Source organism: Caenorhabditis elegans, chromosome III, assembly GCF_000002985.6.
Source record: "Caenorhabditis elegans chromosome III".
In the NCBI taxonomy this organism is placed as follows: domain Eukaryota; kingdom Metazoa; phylum Nematoda; class Chromadorea; order Rhabditida; family Rhabditidae; genus Caenorhabditis; species Caenorhabditis elegans.
This window is the reverse complement of record NC_003281.10, coordinates 5,108,872-5,130,694: the sequence shown is the minus strand read 5'-3', so window position 1 is coordinate 5,130,694 and position 21,823 is coordinate 5,108,872. Positions and strand designations below refer to the sequence as shown.

Below are 21,823 nucleotides of genomic sequence, written 5' to 3'. Positions count from 1 at the left end.
AAAGAGAACTGTAGAATTGCTGTATGACACATGAACTTTATTTGGTTTTTACAATTCTTGGCTTGATTTAAAAATACAGAAAATAATTATAAAACGTAAAGCAAATTGGTGTTTTTGGAATGTAGTATATTTACAACGCAATTCCACTAATTTAATCATAATGATCTGATGAGGAAGGCAATTGTGCGAATGATTCGGTCATTGACGCTGATCCCATTGAAGGTGTCATTCTCTCCATATTTTGAAGACTTTGAGCATTTCTTCTCAAACATGAAGCCAGCTCGGCGTTGGCTTCTCGCAAGAGCTCACTTTGTCGGGTGAGTTCCTGAAATTACAGTTATAGTTTTGATCTATAAAATGTTTCCAATGATACTTACCTCTGATGATGCACCAACCAAAGCCCATGCTTTCAATGAATGACTTCTACAAAAGAGCAAGAGCAGAACATCAACATCGACAGTCTCACAGCATCCATACTCTTCTCCGTACGTCCTTCTGAAAAAAGAACAGGTTACTGTATTCCTCTTTCTCTTCCTCTTTTTCGTCTTAATCATCATCGTCGTCTCTCTCACAAGTCAGTTGTGACCGTTTTATGCCCCAATTTTAATTGCGTCGTCACAGACAACGAAGATGTGGGTGTAAATCTCTACGCGTCGGAGGCGGCGGCGGCAATGGCTTCAGTGCAATTATTCCAGAAATTAGGTGTTTATTATAATTAGGTCTAACTGGGTAGAATTCAGTTTTGAACTTTTTTGATAGTAGTCTTAGGGCCAGGAACGGGTTCACGCTCGAGCTTAGACCTAGGCCTAGGCTTAGGCTTATGTAGGTAGGCTTACATCTCGTAGGTAGGCTTACATCTCGGTTTCCTTTGAACAAAAAATTAAGCTCATAACCGATATAAGCAATCAAAATAGAACTAGGAACGATCGATAGGTCATTCTCTATTATTTTTCAACTTGCAAAACCAAAAGTGCAACATTGAGTCAAAAAAGCGTCTCAATACCGTAATCCCCTCATTTTTCTACGGCGCGAAACCCGTCACCCTGGTGTTGTTGTGTTAAATTTCGCCCGTCTCGAGTGTCTTTTTCCCCATCTAACCGTCGTGTCTAAATGTCTGTGTCTTCATCTTCACCTCGAATTCTCCTTCATCAAAATCTTGTAAACCTAGTCAATGTTTGCGTTAACACTTGTGTGAGAGCTCCCGTGTTGGGAGCAACGAGAGAAAGAAGAAGGAGGAGGTAGAGAGAGAGAGAAAGAGAGCAGTGCGCGGCTCCCCGCACCTCATGAGCAACATAGGACTCACTGTCAGACTACTTTGCTTTTCAACCCTCTCAACCTGCACTTCATTTTGACATTTCGTCAGTTTTCGTGTCGCTACTCGCACTATCAGTGTTGACATGGTTTTCTGTCTCCTTAGACAAGAGACCCACTAGAGCCTAGCAAGGGCGCGATCCGATACGACAATATGGAGCAACAAACGAGGAGGAGCACAAAAATACACATTGAGATGGGAAAAGAAGCTCTCCTCTCATCGCCGGGTGTAGGAGGTGGAAGTGCTCAATCATTACAGAAGCATCATCACACAAACAACTAACTAATCTGCCCCCGGTCAGGTTCATCAGGTTCAAACGATCACCGAGTTCGTTTTTTTTCGGGAAAAATAAAATTAGGGAGGAATATACCGAATCTATCCTTATTATTAATACCTTGCAGTTAAGAAAAGAACACCAATGTGTGTCTATTGAGCTTTTAATCTAGGAATAAAGGCATGCGCATGTGCCTTCAAGGCTTGCTGCTACAATCATACATTTTTCCAAGGTACATCTATAATCTATTTTCATTACTTTAGTTGAGCCATCCATAAATCTAAACCTCGAAATGAAGAAAACAATCGGCTCGTTCCAAAATCAAATGTAACGTCACCTACCCCTCCTACGCATTTACCAAAAAAGGCGTAATAATTATCAACCCAGTAGCCGAGCATATCTAGTCACTCACATGGAAGCAAAGCTCATAACTCATGTCACCACAGAGAGTCGGCATGCCTTTTCACCGGAAACGATAATAATGCTAACACCGGGTCTTCGGAAGACAAGGGAAACGCTGCTGCTGTTGTCGGAGAAGGTGGTATGCGAATTGCCTTCAGATATAGATAATTGTCGCTCGTAAAACCGACAGCTTTTCTGAAGAGACTACCACGGGGAACAATGACCCTTATGAAGAGGTTAAGATTAGGGTAGAAGTGAGAAAGATCAGGGGGACTAGTATTGACAGACGGCTGATGATACCTTTTTTGCAGTACTTTCAAATCAGCTCTTATTTTCATGTTGTAATAAAGAAACATGACACGGTGGTTCTATCCATCCAATCATCATTAATCACATCGTCACATTGAATGAGATCACATATTTGCTTATCTTCTACTACCACACCTTTGACCATTACTTCTTGTCAAACATCACATCAGGAAATCACCGGCTACCGTAACCTTTTCTCAAGTATATCGGCACCGCTACTTCTACAACTAACACTAATACTGCTTAATAATAAATACACATTCAACTACACACTGCTGGGTTAACATAACATATCACCGGTCTACTAAAAGCCACGACACACTACCATATTTGTCCAATCATCTTGTTGTTGCTCACCCGCCGTTTACGGTATTAATCCTCACAAAATGAGGTCTCACTCTCGTTGACTTACCTAAGTTGTCGAACAGCTTGCAAAGCTTGTGTGTATCGTTTGTTCGCAAGTAGCAGAACGAGCGAATCACAAGAGTGTTGTGATCGAGAGATCGAGTCGTCAATGTTGAGGCGTGAAAGTGACGAGTTGACGGATGAAGCAGCGTCATCGGATGCACACATCAGAAGCTCGCGGTGATGTTCCAGGATGGCAGGCGATAGGGAGTATGTCTAAAAATAAGATAGGAAATATTATACATATGAATCTTCATAATCACCCAAATTAGAAACTTTGTCATTTTTGCCCAAAATATATGGTTCCCGGTCTCGCTACGAAAGGTTTTTTTACAATGGTAAAACGTGTCTTTAATGGATACTGCAGTTCTCAATACCTAATTTTTTTGCGGAATTTCCTTTGATTTTATTCCTCAAATTTTTTTTGAACATTAAAAAACAGGCCGTGCCGTGCCCGTATTTTCAGGAAATAATATCAGATTTTTTCTGGATGAAATTATAAAAGTTAGTTACTCACAATCAGCCTTAAAACTGAATGCTAGACAACATGGAACCTTCGAATTTTCAGTCTATATCGAATAACAAATGCATTCCAAAAAATGAATGTCAAACGATTTCAATTTGTTACAGTTATTCTCATCTTCTCATCTCTGACAGCTTTTATTCAATTCATCGTTATTTATAACCCAAACAAAGGCAAATTATATAATAATTCGCTCATCCATCGGTAGTTACCGTAATCTCTCTCTCCATCCTAAACCAACACGAGGGGGGTCACGACTTCTTGCCGCCAAGCGTGTCCAATTATCAGATCATCCTCTTCGACCTGGCTGTCACACCCCGCGGGCACCGCTCATCCTAATTGCGCCACTACCACCGGCACCACCACAACCGTAGAAGAGAAAGATGAAGAAGTAGTCGACAATTTTGACGGATTAAGCGTCTTCATCCTCATTTCGACTGAAAGGTGTCTTCTTCGTTTTCCCACTCCAAGTGGCAAAGAGTCACCTGTCCTTCAGCATAAAAAGGGGGGCAAAAAGAATGAGAAACAAAAAATGGGGACTGACGACGTTCTCATGTTCTCATTCTTCTTCCTATTCTCATCACTCATCGTCTAAATTGAAACTGGCAAGTGTGTGCTGATCTTATCGTCGTATGTCTCTAATTTGCCGCATCGTGTCTCGTTTTCGCTTCTCACTCAACCATCTGACAAGACAACCGAAAAGAACTTAAAAATAATAGGAGGGGGACACAAAATGTGATGAACGGTCAAAAGAGGGGTAGTGTCTGATGTTACAGTATACTTCAAGTTTCAGACAAAATTGTGACAATTGATGGGGAATAAACTGTCTTTCATATTCGATATCGACGCCTCAAGAGCTATATCAGATGTCCAACTGGCTGTGGCGTAACGAGGGGCTCCTCTTATATGCCTCCTAACTCGCCCTCTTCACGCCTGACCGGATGATTTTGGTATTTGCAAGTTATTCATTCGCTCGAGACGTAACAATTGTTTTCTGTTTTACGTTTTCAAGAAAATCTAAAAATTTTTTTTTGATTTTCTCAGAAAAATCGGAAAAATCCAAGAACCGACATCATTGGTCGGAAGCAACTCGTGATACTAAACAACAAAACATCCTACAGTATCTTTACACAAGATTGTTAAAAATCTATCCGAAAATATATATGTGTGTACGTGGAAATATTTCCATGTAGATACAATGTTTTTACAGCTGCTGTCAGTCTCCGCCACTCAAACAAAAAGCTACCGTAATCCAGTGCCAATTTTCATGCCTTTTCTGCTGGCTTCTCCCAAGTTTTTCGCCGTCAGCATACAAATCAAGAGAGAGAGAGAGAAAGAGTCGTGTTGTAATTTGTGATCTGCCACTGGAGCCGCCTTACTTAATGGCGCGACGTCTACATCACCGGGTCGTTGTGGCTGGCCGCCCGACGAAGAACTTGTTGTCATCAATCATTCGGAAGCATGACAGCTTCATGTGTACACATATGCACACAAAAGGAGAGCTAAAACCACTGAAAGAGAGAAAGATCTGCTCTTCCGTCGTGACACCAATTATTATGAGTCAAATGTGATAGGCGGCATGTTTCCGTTTTTATGTTGCGAGTCGACGACGGCTACCGTACCACCCAGTGAACCGACAACTTCCGAAAGAGCAGGGAGATACTAAATGGAGTTGAAAAGTGGTATGTGCACAACTGGGAGAGTAACATGAAGCTTGGAAGGGGGTCAAAGCTTAATCGAGTGTGCTCTAATGGTTGATGCGCCTCATTTCTTCAAGACAATCGGGACTACGGTACATCTATGAATGTTGCGGCGGCGGAAACGACGGATTGCCCGTTAAATATTGCACATTCGAGATTTGTTTTGTTTTCTGGTTTTTCGTTTTCTGGGTTAAAAGGAAGGATTAACAACAATTGAAATTCGAAGAGTCACATTTGAGATTTGAAATTATTAGGTATGGTTGATTAGGCACATGTCTGAGCAACATAGAATATCTTCTAAATTTCTTAGAATTAATAATAAAATTAATTCACATTTAAAATTTCCAAAAGTTTTCAAACCTCTTTGCTTCTCCTGAAAAATAAACAACAAAATCACATAAAATTTACCTGTGAGCTTGTCGAGTTCTTCACTGCATCTGACATATCTTTGAGTGCATCAATCATTAGTTTCACTTGGAACACCAGTTTGTTCAACAACTTTCCCAAATCGAGTTCTGACGTCAAGCTGAATGATGACGTGGATCCGCCGAGTGCAGACAACTTGTATGCAGATCGAAGTGAATTGATCCCCTGGAAATAAATTAGGTTTGAAAATTCCATTCGATGCTTTTTTTGATAATTCAAACGCTTCTAATGCAAAATTGCGGTAAATAAATTTTTTCATATCTTTAAAACTTTCAGATTTTTTTTTCTAAAATCTAATATTTCAAATAGCTTATACTTTCTTCCAAAGTTTGTGGTGTTCTGAAATTATCAGTAATAAACATAATTTATAAACACTTTGAATTGTGTAAAAAAAAACTAATTGTGCTTAAAAAGATAATTATAAAAAACAATTCTGAATATATTCAATTCTTAAGAGCAATCCCAAGGTGTTCGTTTTTCAGATTTACCGCAAGAGATACATTTCAAAGTGTGTTTTCTTTGCTAGCATCAAAGTCGGCAACCTGATAAAATTAAAATTCCATATAGTTTGCAAACAAATTTCAGAAAATAAAAATCCCGATTATCACCTGTCTATCATTTTTGTCATCGATCAATGGGATTTTTTTAATCTGCGATAATAATTATTTTTGGCCACCCATTGAGATGTACCACACTCAATTTCAGGAAATCCGTTTCTAATCTTGACATGTCATCACGACAAGTTACGGAGGACATGGCAAGGAGAGGTGACAACACAATGGGTGAATATGTGAACACCTTACAAGACGAAGAGATGGACCACCATGGTTACCCACAAGACAGTCTTATCTGATTTAGTTGATTTAATAGCGTGTGATGTCACAAATCAATTTGTTAGTTTAGAGACGGGAAGTACACGGGGTTTTGTTTCGGTAATCTGAGAGGGATTTTAAAGGTTGGTTACTAATTAATTTAATAAAGGGGACACTATGTAACTTTAGACAAACTCTGACACTTGGCTCAGGAAATCAATATTTATAGTTAAATATTTCCAAACAAATTACCTTTTGACACTGATCTCTACGTTCATCAAATGTTTCCCAGTGCTCCTTGAGCTCATTTAGTGTGAATTTGAGTCGCTGGCAAATCGGAGAATTTCGAAGCTGAAACAAAAAAAATTGATTTTCATACTTGTTTCAAAATTGATCTTACGAATTGCTCCGTGACAAACAAGAAGGGAATGTCGACCACGTTGCATAGAGTCTGAAATTCAATTAATTGTATACAGGAACCATTTATTCTAACCAACCTCTTGCGCAGAAGCAAAACTTCTCGACATTGCTCTGTTGGTTAAAATATGAGATGCATCTCTGAGCAATGCACAAACTTTTCCACACGATGATTTATAGAGTTGAGTGGATAACAGGGTACCATAGGCCAATAGGTTGCAATCATTTGACTCGTTAATCTCATTAACAGACATTGAAAATTCACGTTCGATCCTCGAGTCGAGATGATGAGAACATTGAATTCGTAGAGATCTTGTACGATTCGGATAGTACTCTGAAGCAAGCATCGAGGCATTACTGTAGGCACACACTGATGATCCATCCACTGATGTATTTTCTTCTTCTAAGTGACGATGTTCCCTGAAGAAATTTTAATTATAGTATGTAAACTACTTCATTTTTTTGGGTCTGCTTTAAAATGCTTGAAATATAATTTTACTTGTGGATAATTTTGATAATTTGGCCAGGGTAAAGTAGGTTTTTTTAAAATCATTATTGGTTATAAAATTGGTTTTTTTGTCTTGGTGAGGCTTTTTGGTATGAAGTTTATATTGGGATAATTTGAAGAAATTTACAGGAAAATCTCCTCAACTGATCAACCACCTATAAAACTCACGTCATTTGAGATGAAATTGATACAATATTATTAGTCAATCGACTTCTCAAATCATCATCAGCCATTGACGATGCAGCAACACTTCCACCTCTACTTGCATAAGCTTCAATATCTTGCCTGAGCATCATCTCAACATCTTCTCGATCATCATCACAACATTCCGATGGACAAGGAGTTCGTTCCTCTTCATCCTCATCTTCTTCCTCCAAATCATCATCTTCAACTTTTCTCGGCAAATCATCACTTTCACTATTCTCTTCTTCTTCGTGGGATTCTGATTCTTCATCCTCTTCTGGTTCCTCTTCTTCCTCTTCTCCACCTTGTCCCCCACTCGACAGATTTCGAAGTGAACTTCTGATTGATGCACGTTCATCATCCTTTTCTCGTGTTGGTCTCATTGTTGATAACCATCCAAAGCAGCTATCCGCAGTTTCAGACACACTATCATGTTCTGCTTCTAAGAAATCAAATTCTTTGAAAACTCTTGGGAATGAGTCAGTTATTCCAGATTGTGATGGATCTGGAAGTGACATTGTAGATGCAACTTCTTGTGATGATGCACAGATTCTTTCAGTTGATGATGTTGCACTTCCTAGATCAGATCTTGAGAATACAAGTGAAACTGAAGACGGCAATCCAATTCTTAAACCAGAAGCCGAGAGTATTCCAACAAGCTTATCTCGGACTCGCATATGAGCTGGTGGATAGCGTTTCAAACTTGTAGTAGCTACTTCAATACTTGGTTTCTCAGAAGACTTCTCTTCAGACACCTTTTCAGATTTTCCAATTTCCTCTGATGGTTTGACTGTCACAACTCCTGATGTTCCAGTTGGTCCAGTGACTTCAAGTGAGAAATGGGCATTTTGATCGGGATTCTCATTTCTCCATTTCTCAACAATTGTCTTGTAAATTTTCGAGACATCCGGCCAATTGTTGCCTTGTAGGAATCGGGACACACTTCGAATGACCTGCAAAAAAATAACTTGAAAAATATGATCCATAACTGTGTTGTAATTTCGAAAACAGGCCTCGGCTAAGGCTTTGGCTTTTTCAAGTAGTTTCTTGAATGGAAAATGTCAAAAACACGCTGAAATGGGTTTCAGCATGTACAAATAATCAGATAATGAATTTGACAATAATTCAAAAATAAGTTTTGGACTGAAAATGGTCAAAAAACGTTGTAAAATTTGTCACAAAAGAAATACTTTTTAAATAACCCCATAATTATCTCGAGGCACTATAAAATTAATTCGCCAATGTGGATTTAAGACCTGAGGCGATTTCAGATCGATTTTAACTAGTGTAACCTTTTCTGGAATCTATTATATTTTCAAGTGATACACATTTCGTTTTGAAATCTAGATTAAGAGATTACAATACACAATCTCTTCAACAATATTCGTGTAAATCCAAATTTTATATCACCATTCTCTAAATCCTTGTACCACCTGTTTGACTGCATGGCCTAATGAAGGTTATGACCGAGGCATCTTCTTAAGGCGGTTAACATCAAAAACCCTAAACCACGTCAATCAAAACCATATAAAACCGTATCCCCTTTTTCTTCGCTCCGTTCTTCTTTATTTCTTCGTGAGACAAAGCCAATTCACGAACATCCGGAGAGGCGGTGTCTTCAGTCAATAGACGATGGTGGCTAGAGACATAAATTTCCAGATGATCCCGCGAACAATGTCGAGAAATGGTATTGCGCAAAATTAACGACTATTTGTGTGTGGAAGGAAAGGGAGGGGTTAATAAGAATAAGACCGTTCGAGTTAGAGATAAGAATCCGTAGTCGGCTCGGTGAGGAAATGAGTTGGGAAACTGGTGATTGTCGGGAACGGAACGAAGACACCAAATTTGGGGAAAGGAAGGTTAATTACCGTGTGATACACATAAAGATGTTATCCAACAAGTCGATTACAATAGTGTTGCCAAAACTAATTTTGGTGTAATTTAATGTTTCGAGGGATTCAGAATTTTTAAAATTCGGAAAATACTATTTTTGTTTGTTAGGTTTCAAATAGACTTCAGTAAAAATTTGGCACACTTTTCGGCAGTCTTCGCAAGATGCGAATCCTTGCCCCACCTTGAAAAAATGTTTGCACCCACATTGCCTTAAAGCAGAGAAAACAAAGATAGAAACGGTTAAATTAGAGCAAAGTTGGTGCAAGACTTTCGAAGGAAATACGGTACTCAATAAAGTTGTTTGCTCCTTGGCTACAAAAAATGAACATGAATTTTTTTTCTTGAACAAAACCTTAAAGAAGACTGTTTCCAAATAATTTTGCGCAAGTTACAAAAATATCTCCGCTAAAAATTAATTAAAATTTGCCGGGCCAGTTTTATAATTTAGTGTACATCTTCGAGCTAATCTCAAAAACTGCCCACTGTTTTACTTTCAGTCAAAAAATCAGGAAAATTCTACATTATCGTAACATTAAAAATCTTATTTCCTCGTCTATTCTATTACAGTATTCAAACGTACCAAATTTGAAATTCATATCGTTTCTCACTTTCTCTCTCACTCTCTCTTTTCTTTACACCTTTCAAAATGATTGCGTGAGGGTGTATATGAACCTCAACAGACACTATATCGTTCACACATGTTCACAGCTGATAGACTCTTCTCCAAACCAATTATTCATGTTCCCAAGGAGGTGCCAATAGGTCATCAAACGGCCACGCGCGCGTTGAACAGATTATCTTTGAAGCGGGCGATGTTTGAAATTCGAGATATCAAAATGAGTCTATCCAAACGATGACATGCAATTTGATTGCTTTTACAATAACCCAAAAAAAAAGACGACGACAGGTGTGAAGAATCAGAAGGTATTTAGAAATCAGAAAAAGCTATAGAAAGTGCAACAGGGGGACCAAGATCTTACTATTAGTTTTTTTTTGTTAATTTTGCGGGGAACTCTCCCTTTTTTCAATAAGAAGGGGGACATTACCTACAACAACCCTAAGTCTAACACTTCCGAAGTTCAAATTACCTGTGCATTGATCAACAATGGTGATATTGAATGATGATTATGCTGCAGTAAAAGGAACAACATATGAAGTACACTTCCATTCAACCCAGTAATTCCTCTTTCAGTCATTTCAGCCAACAAACACATCAGAGTCTCAACGTTTAGTGCAATGCATCCATCACAAATGTACTGTAGGACACATTTCATAAATTGTTGAGCATCTTTCATAAAAGTACGCATTGCATATTGTCGCATTATTGTTGACAAATGAACAAATGGATGATCTGCTGGAGCTCCTGATTGAGTCTTGATGCTTTCATCACAAAACTGAAATAATCCATAATTAGACTTGGTGAGCTATTACTCAAAACATACCGCCGCAATAGCATTTGCCACGTTGATGCACAGTGAGTTTGGAGCATCAAAGTTTGTGGCAAGGTACGGTAGAGTGTGGGTGACAAAAATAGCAATTCCATTTGGTCCACCAACGACTTCTTCAGAAAGAACATCACTCAATTGGATCATTGCTTGAATTGATGATTCATAGGCAGTTGGAATGATTGCACCTGAAATGAGAATAGATTCAAAATAATTAAGATATATAAAATTGATTGAAAAAAATATCAATAGCAAAAAACTTGGGGTTTGACCATGCAATACTTAAATAAACTTTTATGAACAATTTTAAACTGAAAAAATCCAAATTTTAGAACATTTGGCAATTTGTCAAAACTTTGCTCTGATTGAAACTTTGATTGAGAATTTTGAAAACTCTAAATTCGATTATAATTTTTTAAATTCAGATATTGTTTTTCTGGTCCATTTTGAATATATATCGAATGATTTCAAGAGCTAAAAGCGATTTTTCTAAATCCTTGTTCAGAATTTCTCATAATGTTTGATCGTCTATTTTTTGTATTTCAGAAAAAGAGAATATCCGTAATTTATCCGCTCCAATTCCTTCTCCACCTCATAATCAATTTCATCTACCGTAATCCAACTCTTTTCACTCTTTTTTAATGCATTCTTCATTTTCGCAACATTGGCTGTCAGTGACCAGTGTCATTAAATGAAGAAGCCATAAAAAAGTAAAGAGAGGTGGCGTCCTTCTTCTTTTTCTCAAATTCTCCGACATCATCATCATTATCGTCATTTAAAATCAAACCGTTCGTCGCCGAGTGAGTGAAAAAGTTCGACCATTTCCTACCCACAAACTGACATTATCAAGCAGTTCGATCTGTCCACCTTTTGATTTGTGAAGTGATGCGAACGGACAGGTGACACGGAGGAAAAGTTAACAAAACTAACGAAAAAACAATCAAAAAAGGAATACTGCCGGGGGATTTTAAGGCAAGTCTTTCAAAGGCTCAAAGGCTCGAACAGTTGAATAAATATAGAAATAAGGCCCACCTCTAGTAATAAGCGAGATAATTCCATTGAAATTCTTCCATTCGAGTTGCCCAACCATTTTATCGTACTTTGCGAGACATTGAACTTTTTGAGAAGTTGGCACATCGAGCACTTTATTCAAAAGATTCAGAGCCAATAGGAACTCATTTTCAATTCCACTTTCCATCATACTAACAGCAATCGCAAGAATTTGCATTCGGGACATTGTTTCCTAAATTATGAAATCAATTCAATGATACTAGTTTTGAAAAAAAGGTCTATTTTTGTGATCGTCTTGAGGGCGTAGTATAATTAGGATTTAAAGTCGATCAACAAACCTCATTAACATCATTCTCACTCTGCAACTGCTCTGCACTTTTGCTCCGGACAAGTGCGTCTGGCGACTTTGAAGCCCATGACTCTTGATCAGCAACCAACAGTGATAGACGAGCATCTAAAAAGTCTCCAGAAAAATGATTAGAATAATCTGAATTGAAAAAAAAGCTCACTCTTTTTATCAGATTGTTGAACACGTGAATAGATGACTGATTGACGAACGAATGCAGGTGTGTATGATGTGGAACGCATATGAGTTGGTGATATCACTTGACGCATTTCGATTGCTTCCATTATTGTCTGCAGCTTTTATATATTTGAATCGAATGTTTAATTTCAAACTAGAGTATAGTCAATTGAAAAATTATTTAAATGGAATATTAATAATTTTTCCAATAATATAATTGTAAAGCTTCTGGGGTAAAGTATCTTTTAGTGTACTTTTTCCAATTCAACTTACCGGTGAAATATAAGGAGAGCAGTCCGTTAAGCACAACATAAGATCCGTGACATAAGACTGCGTTTCATCATGTTGCTCTCCAGCAGTTTCCACCAATCTGGACATTAACGATGGGATCCATGGACCCGGAGGTTGCTCAAGTGCTGAAACAATTTGGAAGCATCGTCCAGCTAAATGGCGGTTCGATGTGGAAAGTGCCATTTTCATGGCTAGTTGTGTCCAAATAACTTCAATCATTGGCATCTTGTTGATCAAAAGTCTCACAATGTGATGTACAGTACACGAGAGTTGCTCAAAGCTTGGGACTCTCCAATTTCGAGAATTTGCATCTTCATTTGCCCAAAATGGAGTATCCATTCTGAAAATTATATTTTAAACCAAAATCATTGATTTTCTGAAATGAAAAACGCACTCTTCACTCATACAAAACACCACTGCCGATAGAAGATCATTCTGTGAGAAAAGCGATGGACTCGCAAAGATCATCTTCCTATACTCATCGGCAGTAGCTCTGGCAAAACTGGGAGACTCTCCACGACAGACTCCGACAGCTATTTCTCCGATGATTGGACTGGTCTCTGTTCCGTAGATCATCTCGTTTTTCAAAAGAATTGAGGAGACCAGTGCCAGCTGGTTCTTCTCCATGTAAAGCATGATCACATTGATTATAGTTTGGCGAGCATGACGGCAGAGAGCAGGACGTAGAGAATCTAATCGAAGAATTGAGAAATGAAGAAGTAGAGCCATTGATTCAGACCAATCCACCGAGCATCGAGTTCTTATGATATCACAGACCAAGAGAAGACCTACTTCACTTCTGAAAAAAAAACAAATGTCTATACATAGGAATAGGCTTATTTGATTTCAGTTAATAACTACTTTTTGTTGAACGCTCTCGCAAAAAACACTTTGTTCAGAAGTTGGAAAACTCGGATTAGGTCTCGCTTATGTATGGATATAATAGTTTGATCAAATTCTAGCATTGTTCCAAACGACATACATAAGACGAGGGCAAAAGATTGGCAGAAGCTGAAGCATTCATAGACTAAACTTGAGTGCCTAGTTCTGGGCTTCCAAATTACTTACTTGTTGAAAAACTGCACTGGCTGAACAACAGGAGGCAAGAACTGGCTGAGTGGTGAGTAGTGACCTCCATAAGCTGGCATCGGCAGCAATCGAACTCCTTCTTTAGTTGGTTCTTCCCGTTCCAATGAGTCTCTGGCAATGGATCCTTCATTAGCTTTTCGTTCAGAATTCTCATCTTTCCATCGATAATACGGTGGAATTTCACTTCGATCCAGTGTGATTTTTGAGCTATCATGCACCGTGCTGAGCCATTCCAGCAGAATCGATGAGATTCGAGTGCCGACAACTTGTGACATCATTACACAAATTCTTTTGGTGAATGGGAGAAGTGACTCCTGTGAAAGAAGTGTTGTAGTGTAGAAGAAATTGAGAATTGCAGGGAGATTTGCAGGGAAAGAGATTGCCAATGTTTTCCATACTTCAGCAAGTTCCTTCTCATGATCATTGGATAATGTGACTGTCAAGTAGAGTAAATTGTTCAACACCAATTGAGTCGCTTCTTCTGATCCCCATCCTCTTGGTCCTTCAGCAGCTTCTTCGACAACATTCTGATCAACAAGTTCTAAATTGGAAATCCATGGCTGAAGAAGTGCCAAGAGTTGTGACTTGTTTGAGCAGCTTTCAGTCTCAAGACGGTATGAGACTTCACTGAATATTGTGACTGTCAAATGAGGATACGAGTTGGCGAGTCGGGTACAAACATCGTGTTGCTCGATTGGTAGGATATGGCAACCGTTGTAGATATTCTGAAATTTTAGAAGTTTATTTTTCAAAACTTTCAAATTAAAATTAAATCCCACCGTCAGAACATCGGCTTGATTTCTCATTTGCACAATGGGAGTGACTTGTTGAGCTGGAGACGTTGCATGAATATTTGATGTTTCCAAAAACTGCTTCCTTAGAATCTCGATCATGTGAAGAGCACAATCGGTGACTGAGTTGACTGCGAGCATAGATTGGCACAGAACGAATAGGGAGACAAATTCACAGGGGAAGTCACGACGTGAGAACACTCGAACTAGAGCTCTGAAGCATCGGCATGCGACAGTAGGTGGCTGAAAATTTAATTTTTTTTTTAAAATAAAATAGAAAAAAAAGATATGACGATACCTGAGTATAACACTGCATCATCAACCAATCCAATAAAACTCCAGACTCGTTCAACTCCAACATCCATGCCAACATTTCTTCAACTTCTGCCTGCATCGTTGGATTCGTCGAGATGATCAACTTTTCAAGCCATCCATATAAATATCCATCTTCGCCAATTGATTTCGCTGGTTCAAAAATAGGTCCACAACATAGAATACGAGACATTGCAAGAACAGATTTCTGTTCAACATATGAACCGACTTCTTTGTCACGGAACTTCCGATCAGCGGCAATTGCACGTGAGCACCAGTTAATGAAGAGATAGAAGAGCTTATGACGACGTTCATCCGAAAAGAGAGCTGAAACACAAAAGTAAGGGAAACTATGTCAAATTGAGATGCATACTGTGTCTAGACAGATGTGGAGTTGAGTCAATGATCAGATGAATCAGTTTGGCAAAGTGAAGACGGAGTTTTGTAACAACTGTGATGTCCCGATCCTGAAATGTTTTTGATCATGAATCCCAATAAGGTCTCCACTTACATGATCGCTCTCCAAATTGACCCTCATCGAATCAATAAAATCAACAACATGTGGATGTAGAATGAAATCTGAACTTCCAGCCGAATGAACTAATAAAAGTCCTCGAAATATGGCAACTTCAATTACTCGAATAATTTGAAGTCTCAATAAATCCTTTCGCTTTCTTCTTCGTAAATTTGTCTCTGCCTTCTTTTCTGTAGCTTCTCGAAGGATCCCATTTGATTTTAACTCTTCAAGCATCATATCAAAGGCGAGTGGATTGATAGAACCAACTCCAAGTACAACACTATCACGAATGTCAGTCAAGTTTTCCCATCTCAAAATCATACAAACTTTTGAAATCAATTGAGATAATGAGTTTGGAACTGGAGTTCTTGAAGATCTGAGTGACGCAGACACAGATCGAAACACATCAACTGGACCATCCATTGAGTTGGTTGGACTGAAGCTTCGCTGTGAGAGATTGTATGGAGCCGGAGCCAAAGCGCAGCACATAATGAGATATTTTTGCCAGAGAGCAAGACATGCTTCTTGTCCAAGTTGCTCGCCGAGAATCGATGAAGTTCCTTTACTTTTTGACCCACGGAGAAGAGATGAACGACTTTCGTTTTGTGGGTTACTGTAACAATAGAATATTAGTTTGATATTTATAGACATTTATGGGTAGGTATAAAATGGCTGCCTACATTCCTCCAAAGCGACTTACGCCTGCCAAGGTACAAGTGAACTTCTTTTTTAATTTCTATTCACTTTCAAGAAATTGAAAATGAAAAATCCGTAACTCTGTACATTTCAAAAAATAGTCAGGTAGGCAGGCAGGCATGGATATTTTTAAGCATGAAATATTGTTTATTAAGCTCACTTCGGATCAACATATCCTGAAACTGCATTTAATCTCGAGAAAAGTATTGGCCACGCTGCAGCAACTGCACTTGGGCATTTTGTGAGCAAGTGCTTTATCTCTGCATAACCCGAAAGTGCACAACCCCACGGATCCCATTGGAAGTACTCGTTTCCACGATCACTGTTCACCAAAGTATTGTCCGTTTCGATCGTCGAGATCTTATCACAAACCGACGAAAAGTCCATATTCCATGACATTCGTTCTTTGATAGGCACGTGTTCGATATACTTTTTCACAACATATGGAGTTGCCTGGTCGAGCACATCAATGACCGGTGTATCAATCATCTCGATTCCAAGAAGATCATAGATCAGTTGAATTTCTTTCAAAATCTTGACAGCGATAGCACGTGGATTTGATCGAGTCTGACATAGATACACAATGGCCAATCCTTCCATTTGATGCAAAACCGACAAGGTACTGTTACCACTACCTCCGATTGGAGTAGATGTTGATGGAGCACCTTGTGAATGAGTTGGAGTAGTTGTTGTTGAAAGTGATGTCATTGCAGTTGGAATTGAATGAAGAGATGAAGATTCTGGTAAAGAACACAGTGAAGGTGTTGGTTGATGTGGTGATGATGAATTGGAAAGAATCGAAGATGCTGATGTGACAGTATTGGGGAAGCTGACCGAGATGTGAGTACTGTGGGTACTATTACTTGTCACATGACTTGAGTGACAACTTGGCGGACTTGTCGGAATAATTTTCTCGGCTTCTCGCTTCTTTTCGGCAGTGATTGCAGTTTTCCATGTTGTCAAAGATTGGAGCATCAAACGAAGGGAATCATCCAAAATTTGTGGAAAGAAATCATAAATATGAGATTGAATGAGCGAGATGTGACTGATAAACACTTGTTCTCTCCAATCAGGAAATTCTCCGATAATTGTTTGAAGTGTGATTCCAGACATGTTACGAAGCTCTTCATCGAGATGAACTGTAAGGCGAGTAAGGAGATCGATCAAATCCTGAAATACTGAGTTTTGGAAACTTTTTCTTCACTATCGAGGCTTACCACATGACTCATCGGATCAGGAAGAAGTCTTGGAATCGCAGCAATACAAGTTCGGAACAGATCAAGCTTTGGCTTTGCATCTCCACTAATCAACTCATCTGGCTCTTTTCCACGATTTTGAATCGAAGACATCATGAGTGGTTTGCCGATTTGTGTGTCCAGAAGGCGGAGAATACTATCGAAAGCCTTTCGGCACTGTGGATAGAATTGATCAATTCCGATCGATCTGAAAAATGTTGAACATTTTACGAATTCAATTATTTGGTGAACAGTTTCGTTTAATGATGTGTTAGAATGTGATAAGAAAGTGATAGGAAGGTGAGAGAGGTGCCAAGATAAGTGAAAAACAAAATATAGTTATTAACCAGGTATTATTTGCTCAAAAACTGATAATAATGTTGTTTTATTACAAGAAAAAGGATCATATTCACTTTGTCGTTAACCTATGATTCATTGATACCGTAACTTCTAGCTGTCATGTGTTAGGCCCGCCCATCGCAAACAATTCTGACCACTCGTGATAAGAGGTGACAAAAGTATTATTACTATTTTCTTGCGATCTTTTTAAACTGTGTTTGAGTTTTAAAATTTTAATACTAGTACTACGGCATTGGGTTCTTTGTCTAAAAATCAGGAAAGAAAACAAGAGCAGAAGCGATATGCAAATTTGATAATAAAACAAAAATTGGGAACATTTTTATTGACGGAAAATGATTTCCCTTCCCCTTCCCAATTGTCTTCTTTTCCATTCCCTTCTTTTTTAAATGTTTTTTCTCCCAAAACTCACTTTGAAATTTCATTTGTTAATGGTCTTGTGATGTATTGTTTTCTTTTTGTCTTGTGCACAGTTCCACTTGCAGATGGTCCCATTGATTTTGGCATTGCTGGTGGATCATCCTTCTGTTGAAGACCGTCTGCAATGACCATCAGTGCACGAATTCCGACGTTCATTCGTTCCGCATACAAGGATCTTTGTGTTCGATTGTTGACACATAGGAGATCAAAGATTATTTCCTGAAAAATGAAACAATTTTGGCTTGCTCCAGAAGGCGAGTTTAATTTTATTAAATTAACTGTCAGTCTCAGTGCAAAAAATGACTAACTTGTAGAAAGCTATAAAGTAAAACTTAAACTTTTCTAGAGGCTTCCTAATTTCTTGATCATTAATTTGCAACTTCAGATTATATTCTCTATTGTCTTGGACGTCATATAAACTCTTGAAATAATAAAGAAAAACTCACCTTGAATGCAAAATCCAATTTTTGCTGCGAAATAAAATGAATGATTTTGACGAAAATGTTGAGTGGAGCATCACGAGGCACTGAAAATATTATCGTTTGCTAATTCGTTCAAACGTAATAGCATATTGTGTTTAAAATTATATTTAAATTTCCCAAATTGAACAACCAATCAGAAAAGTGTAGGGGCATCGGTAACATTTCTGATTGGCTGTTAACCAATTATTTTTCCCATTTATTCCCTTTTCAAATTTCTAACCAATATATCGATTTCCTTTCGGGAACAAGCTACCACAAATCGAGTCGAGTCGAGATCGTGTTGCTGCATTTCCATCTGCATTGTTTCTAATCATATATACCCTGTAATTAAACATTGCAAATAGAAATAAGATCATTTTATAACCAACCATAAAAGTCTATATAAGCTCTCCAACGCAACTCTTGCCACTTGAGGATCCTTATTTTTAAGATGAGACAAACACGAATTCAAGAATTGTACCCAGTTTGCGAGGAAAAAATGCTTTTGGCTGACACAAAGAAGACACGTGATCAGTGGAAATGCTGCCTGAAAATATTGAAATTTTAAAACTTTATTTAATAAAAAAGTAAACTTACAAGCTTATGCTGCTTTTTTGAAATCATATCGTTCGTAGTAGTGTACAATTTTTGAACAAGAGAAATCAAAGCAGGAATGTTAGTTTCTCGCTTGATTTGCTGAAATTTCAATCATTACTTTTGTCTATTCACATAGTTGAATTGCGATATGTCCATTAGGAACCTCGCATAATTTTGGACGCACGATGCACATATCGCGTAATTATTTTGGAGCAACGTCTTGGCAGTAACTTGACAAAACGCTTCCTAAATAAGTGATCAGCTAGTAGGAAGCAGAAAGTTGTAAAAATATTGCCAGAAAGTTGCTAAAGTTTGTCAGGAAATTTTCAAACCAGTGGTACTGTAGCGTAATTTGAAACTCGTTTCAACGTTTTTATAACGAAAATGAGTTGAATAACTGTATGAATGCTACCGGGATACTGTAGGCTTAATAGTTTATAACTAGTAAGTTATATTTACATAAATCCAAGAAAAAAACAGTTCTTACCGCTGCAACCGGTAACAAGATCTCAACCAATAGACCCATGACTGCATGCTTGACATCCTTATCCTTCACTTCCAGCAGTAAACTTCCCAAATCATCCAAAAATTTCAATCCATTCTCAAAATCTTCCACTTGACTCGAGTTTATTCGAAGAAATTTCATCGACATTATAAGTGCTACAATTTGTTGTGCAGCAGTCTGTGAAACGTCTTTTTTGAGCTCTGTGATGTGGGTCATGAAAATTCTGAAAATATATTAAAATTATTAAAATAACTTTATTGAAAATCAAATTTCACCTATGAATATGAGTGAAGTATGTACTGGAAAGAACTCCAACGACTTCTCCATAAGTTTCAGCAACTACTAAATGATTTGTTTTATTGATTCCAACTGCCGATCTGTAATTATTACATTTTAAAATTAAAATTAAAATCAAAAACTAAAAACTTACGGTTCTCTGTACTGTACATTTTTGAAGCAAATCTCTAGAACTTTCTTGATAAGTGGATCACATTGAGGAAGATGGAATTCAACTTGTGGAAGAATTTCAATAAGTACGAGACAGAATAAATAATTCACTGCCAATAACTTTTTATGGAGTTTCAGACGAAGTTCCGGCCTGAAAAAAGTAAGACATTTGCGAGAGCATATAAGTTGAATTTTTAAAATTTTTTTGCAACCAATCTGACACGATTAGGTATACTTTCAACCAACAAGTAACTGTAATATTTCGCGAAATAGTGCAATTTTTTTACAAAACAAATATGGTACCCGATTTCGCCACGAGAAAAAGTATTTCCAAAATCAGGTTGCTCAAAAAGGTACACCTTTACAGAACTACAGTAATCCATACACTTTTGTTTTGCTTTTTTTTGAATTTGAGTAGCAAAAATACGAAGAATGGGTTACTGTAGTTTTCAAAGGCGCGCACATTTTTTCGTGGACCTGATTTGAAAATTTTTTAGTTCGTGTGAAATTCCAAAATTTCGCCACTGCGTAATATCAAGGATGGTAAATTACATGCGGTGAATAAGTTTTGATGCATCATGTGAAATGATTTCTGTTTTCATTAAATTTTTGTTCTGCTTCAACAACTTTACACAAAAAAAAACTTACGTAGCAATAGGTGATAGCATAGATAAACACAACGACTCATCATACTTCTCATACCATTCAACCAAAACTTTCAAAATTGGCGGCAAACAAATTTCGGATAATCCATGAAGTGTATGACATAAATTATCAAAATATAGATCACCACCACGTTGCAATGTCTTGTTCAACATCTTCTCAAGTGGTTCTTCTTCAGTCACAATATGCAATTTTCGTTCGAATATATTGAAAAGATCCATGAGAGAAGCTTGTCCAACAAATGGTCCACTCATTTGGGTTAACTCCAGTGGTCCAAGTGTTACCATTCTAGTTCCTCCCCATGGTAGTTCACATGTCGCAATTCTATAAATAATAATTTCATATTGACTTCTACGTCCAAAAAAATCAATTGTGAAAAAAACGGACTTATCAGCAGTAGATCGAACAGTCAAAGTCCCCGGATCGCTTTTTCGACGCCCCAGGCGTCCTTTTTTTACAATTGAGCTCATCTGTAAAAATGGGAAAATAATGAAAACGTAGAGAGAGAGAGAGAAATAGAGAGAAAAATCAAAAATTGGCAAGAATTTTTAAGTTTCTGAAAATTTTTGTTTAGCCAATGATAATTAAAATAAATAACATTTACAAACGATTTTTCATGAAAGCGAGCATAAAAACCTAACTTTTTTATTTGAAAATTGATTCAATGTACCTTTTATTAATTTCAAGTTAAGTAGTGATGTGCGCAAGAAATACAGTAAGTTAATTGTAGTAAAATTTCTGATCTTTTTTATAAAGTGTCTGGTTCAACTCACTTGAAAAAAAAATTGGTTTTTTTAAAATTAGACTTTAATTAGATTGTGTCGAAACTAAGAATATAAATTTATCAAAAATTCTGAAATTTCGTTCAATTTTCATAAAAATCAAAATACAAAACTATATTTTTGTGAAACATTTTGTTTTTTGATAATTTTCTAATTTTCTTTAACGAAATCCAATATATAAAAATGAGTCGAAAACAAAGAAACATATTGGAAAGTAATAGGAAATGGAGGTGATGAAGGACATAAGAGATTTTAGAAAATTGAGAGTTGAGCTAATTTAACTTTTGAACGCAAATATTGATATTGAAGAATCACTAAAACAATATTTCAACTGGGTACCAATAAACTCGATAAACTGGCCGAGAAGAGAAAAAGACAAGGCCATTCAGACTCGGCCATCGTTTCCAAACAGCTGTTCGGGACACTCTATACATAAGAGACGGCAGAGAAAGAAACAGTTTCTGTGTGTCTTGTCGGGCATCATTGAAAGAGAGACAAGAAGGATGCTCGCAAGTAT

General features: G+C 37.6%; 1 protein-coding gene across 2 annotated transcripts; it reads right to left on the bottom strand.

Moving 5' to 3' along the window:
* Positions 1-18: 18 nt before the first annotated feature.
* sax-2 lies at positions 19-20,994 on the bottom strand (the record flags this gene model as incomplete). Of its 2 annotated transcripts, NM_171117.5 has the most annotated exons (33): positions 19-325; positions 378-495; positions 2,710-2,918; positions 5,334-5,516; positions 6,416-6,514; positions 6,564-6,614; positions 6,661-7,000; positions 7,257-8,224; positions 10,253-10,558; positions 10,607-10,797; positions 11,642-11,852; positions 11,959-12,074; positions 12,130-12,256; positions 12,417-12,774; positions 12,829-13,233; positions 13,503-13,837; positions 13,922-14,248; positions 14,303-14,557; positions 14,613-14,953; positions 15,000-15,093; positions 15,138-15,756; positions 16,000-17,009; positions 17,057-17,282; positions 17,844-18,070; positions 18,298-18,377; positions 18,554-18,654; positions 18,702-18,859; positions 18,910-19,008; positions 19,397-19,637; positions 19,690-19,791; positions 19,845-20,012; positions 20,510-20,848; positions 20,912-20,994. In NM_171117.5, the coding sequence occupies 33 exons, from the start codon at positions 20,992-20,994 to the stop codon at positions 152-154; spliced, it is 8,661 nt and encodes a 2,886-aa protein (NP_741131.2). The 2 variants fall into 2 exon arrangements, with proteins under 2 accessions (NP_741131.2, NP_741132.2); NM_171118.6 differs by lacking the exons at positions 10,253-10,558; positions 10,607-10,797; positions 11,642-11,852; ... (20 more) ...; positions 20,510-20,848; positions 20,912-20,994 and adding an exon at positions 8,682-8,684 and having other exon boundaries at positions 152-325.
* Between the last annotated feature and the right edge of the window lie 829 nt (positions 20,995-21,823).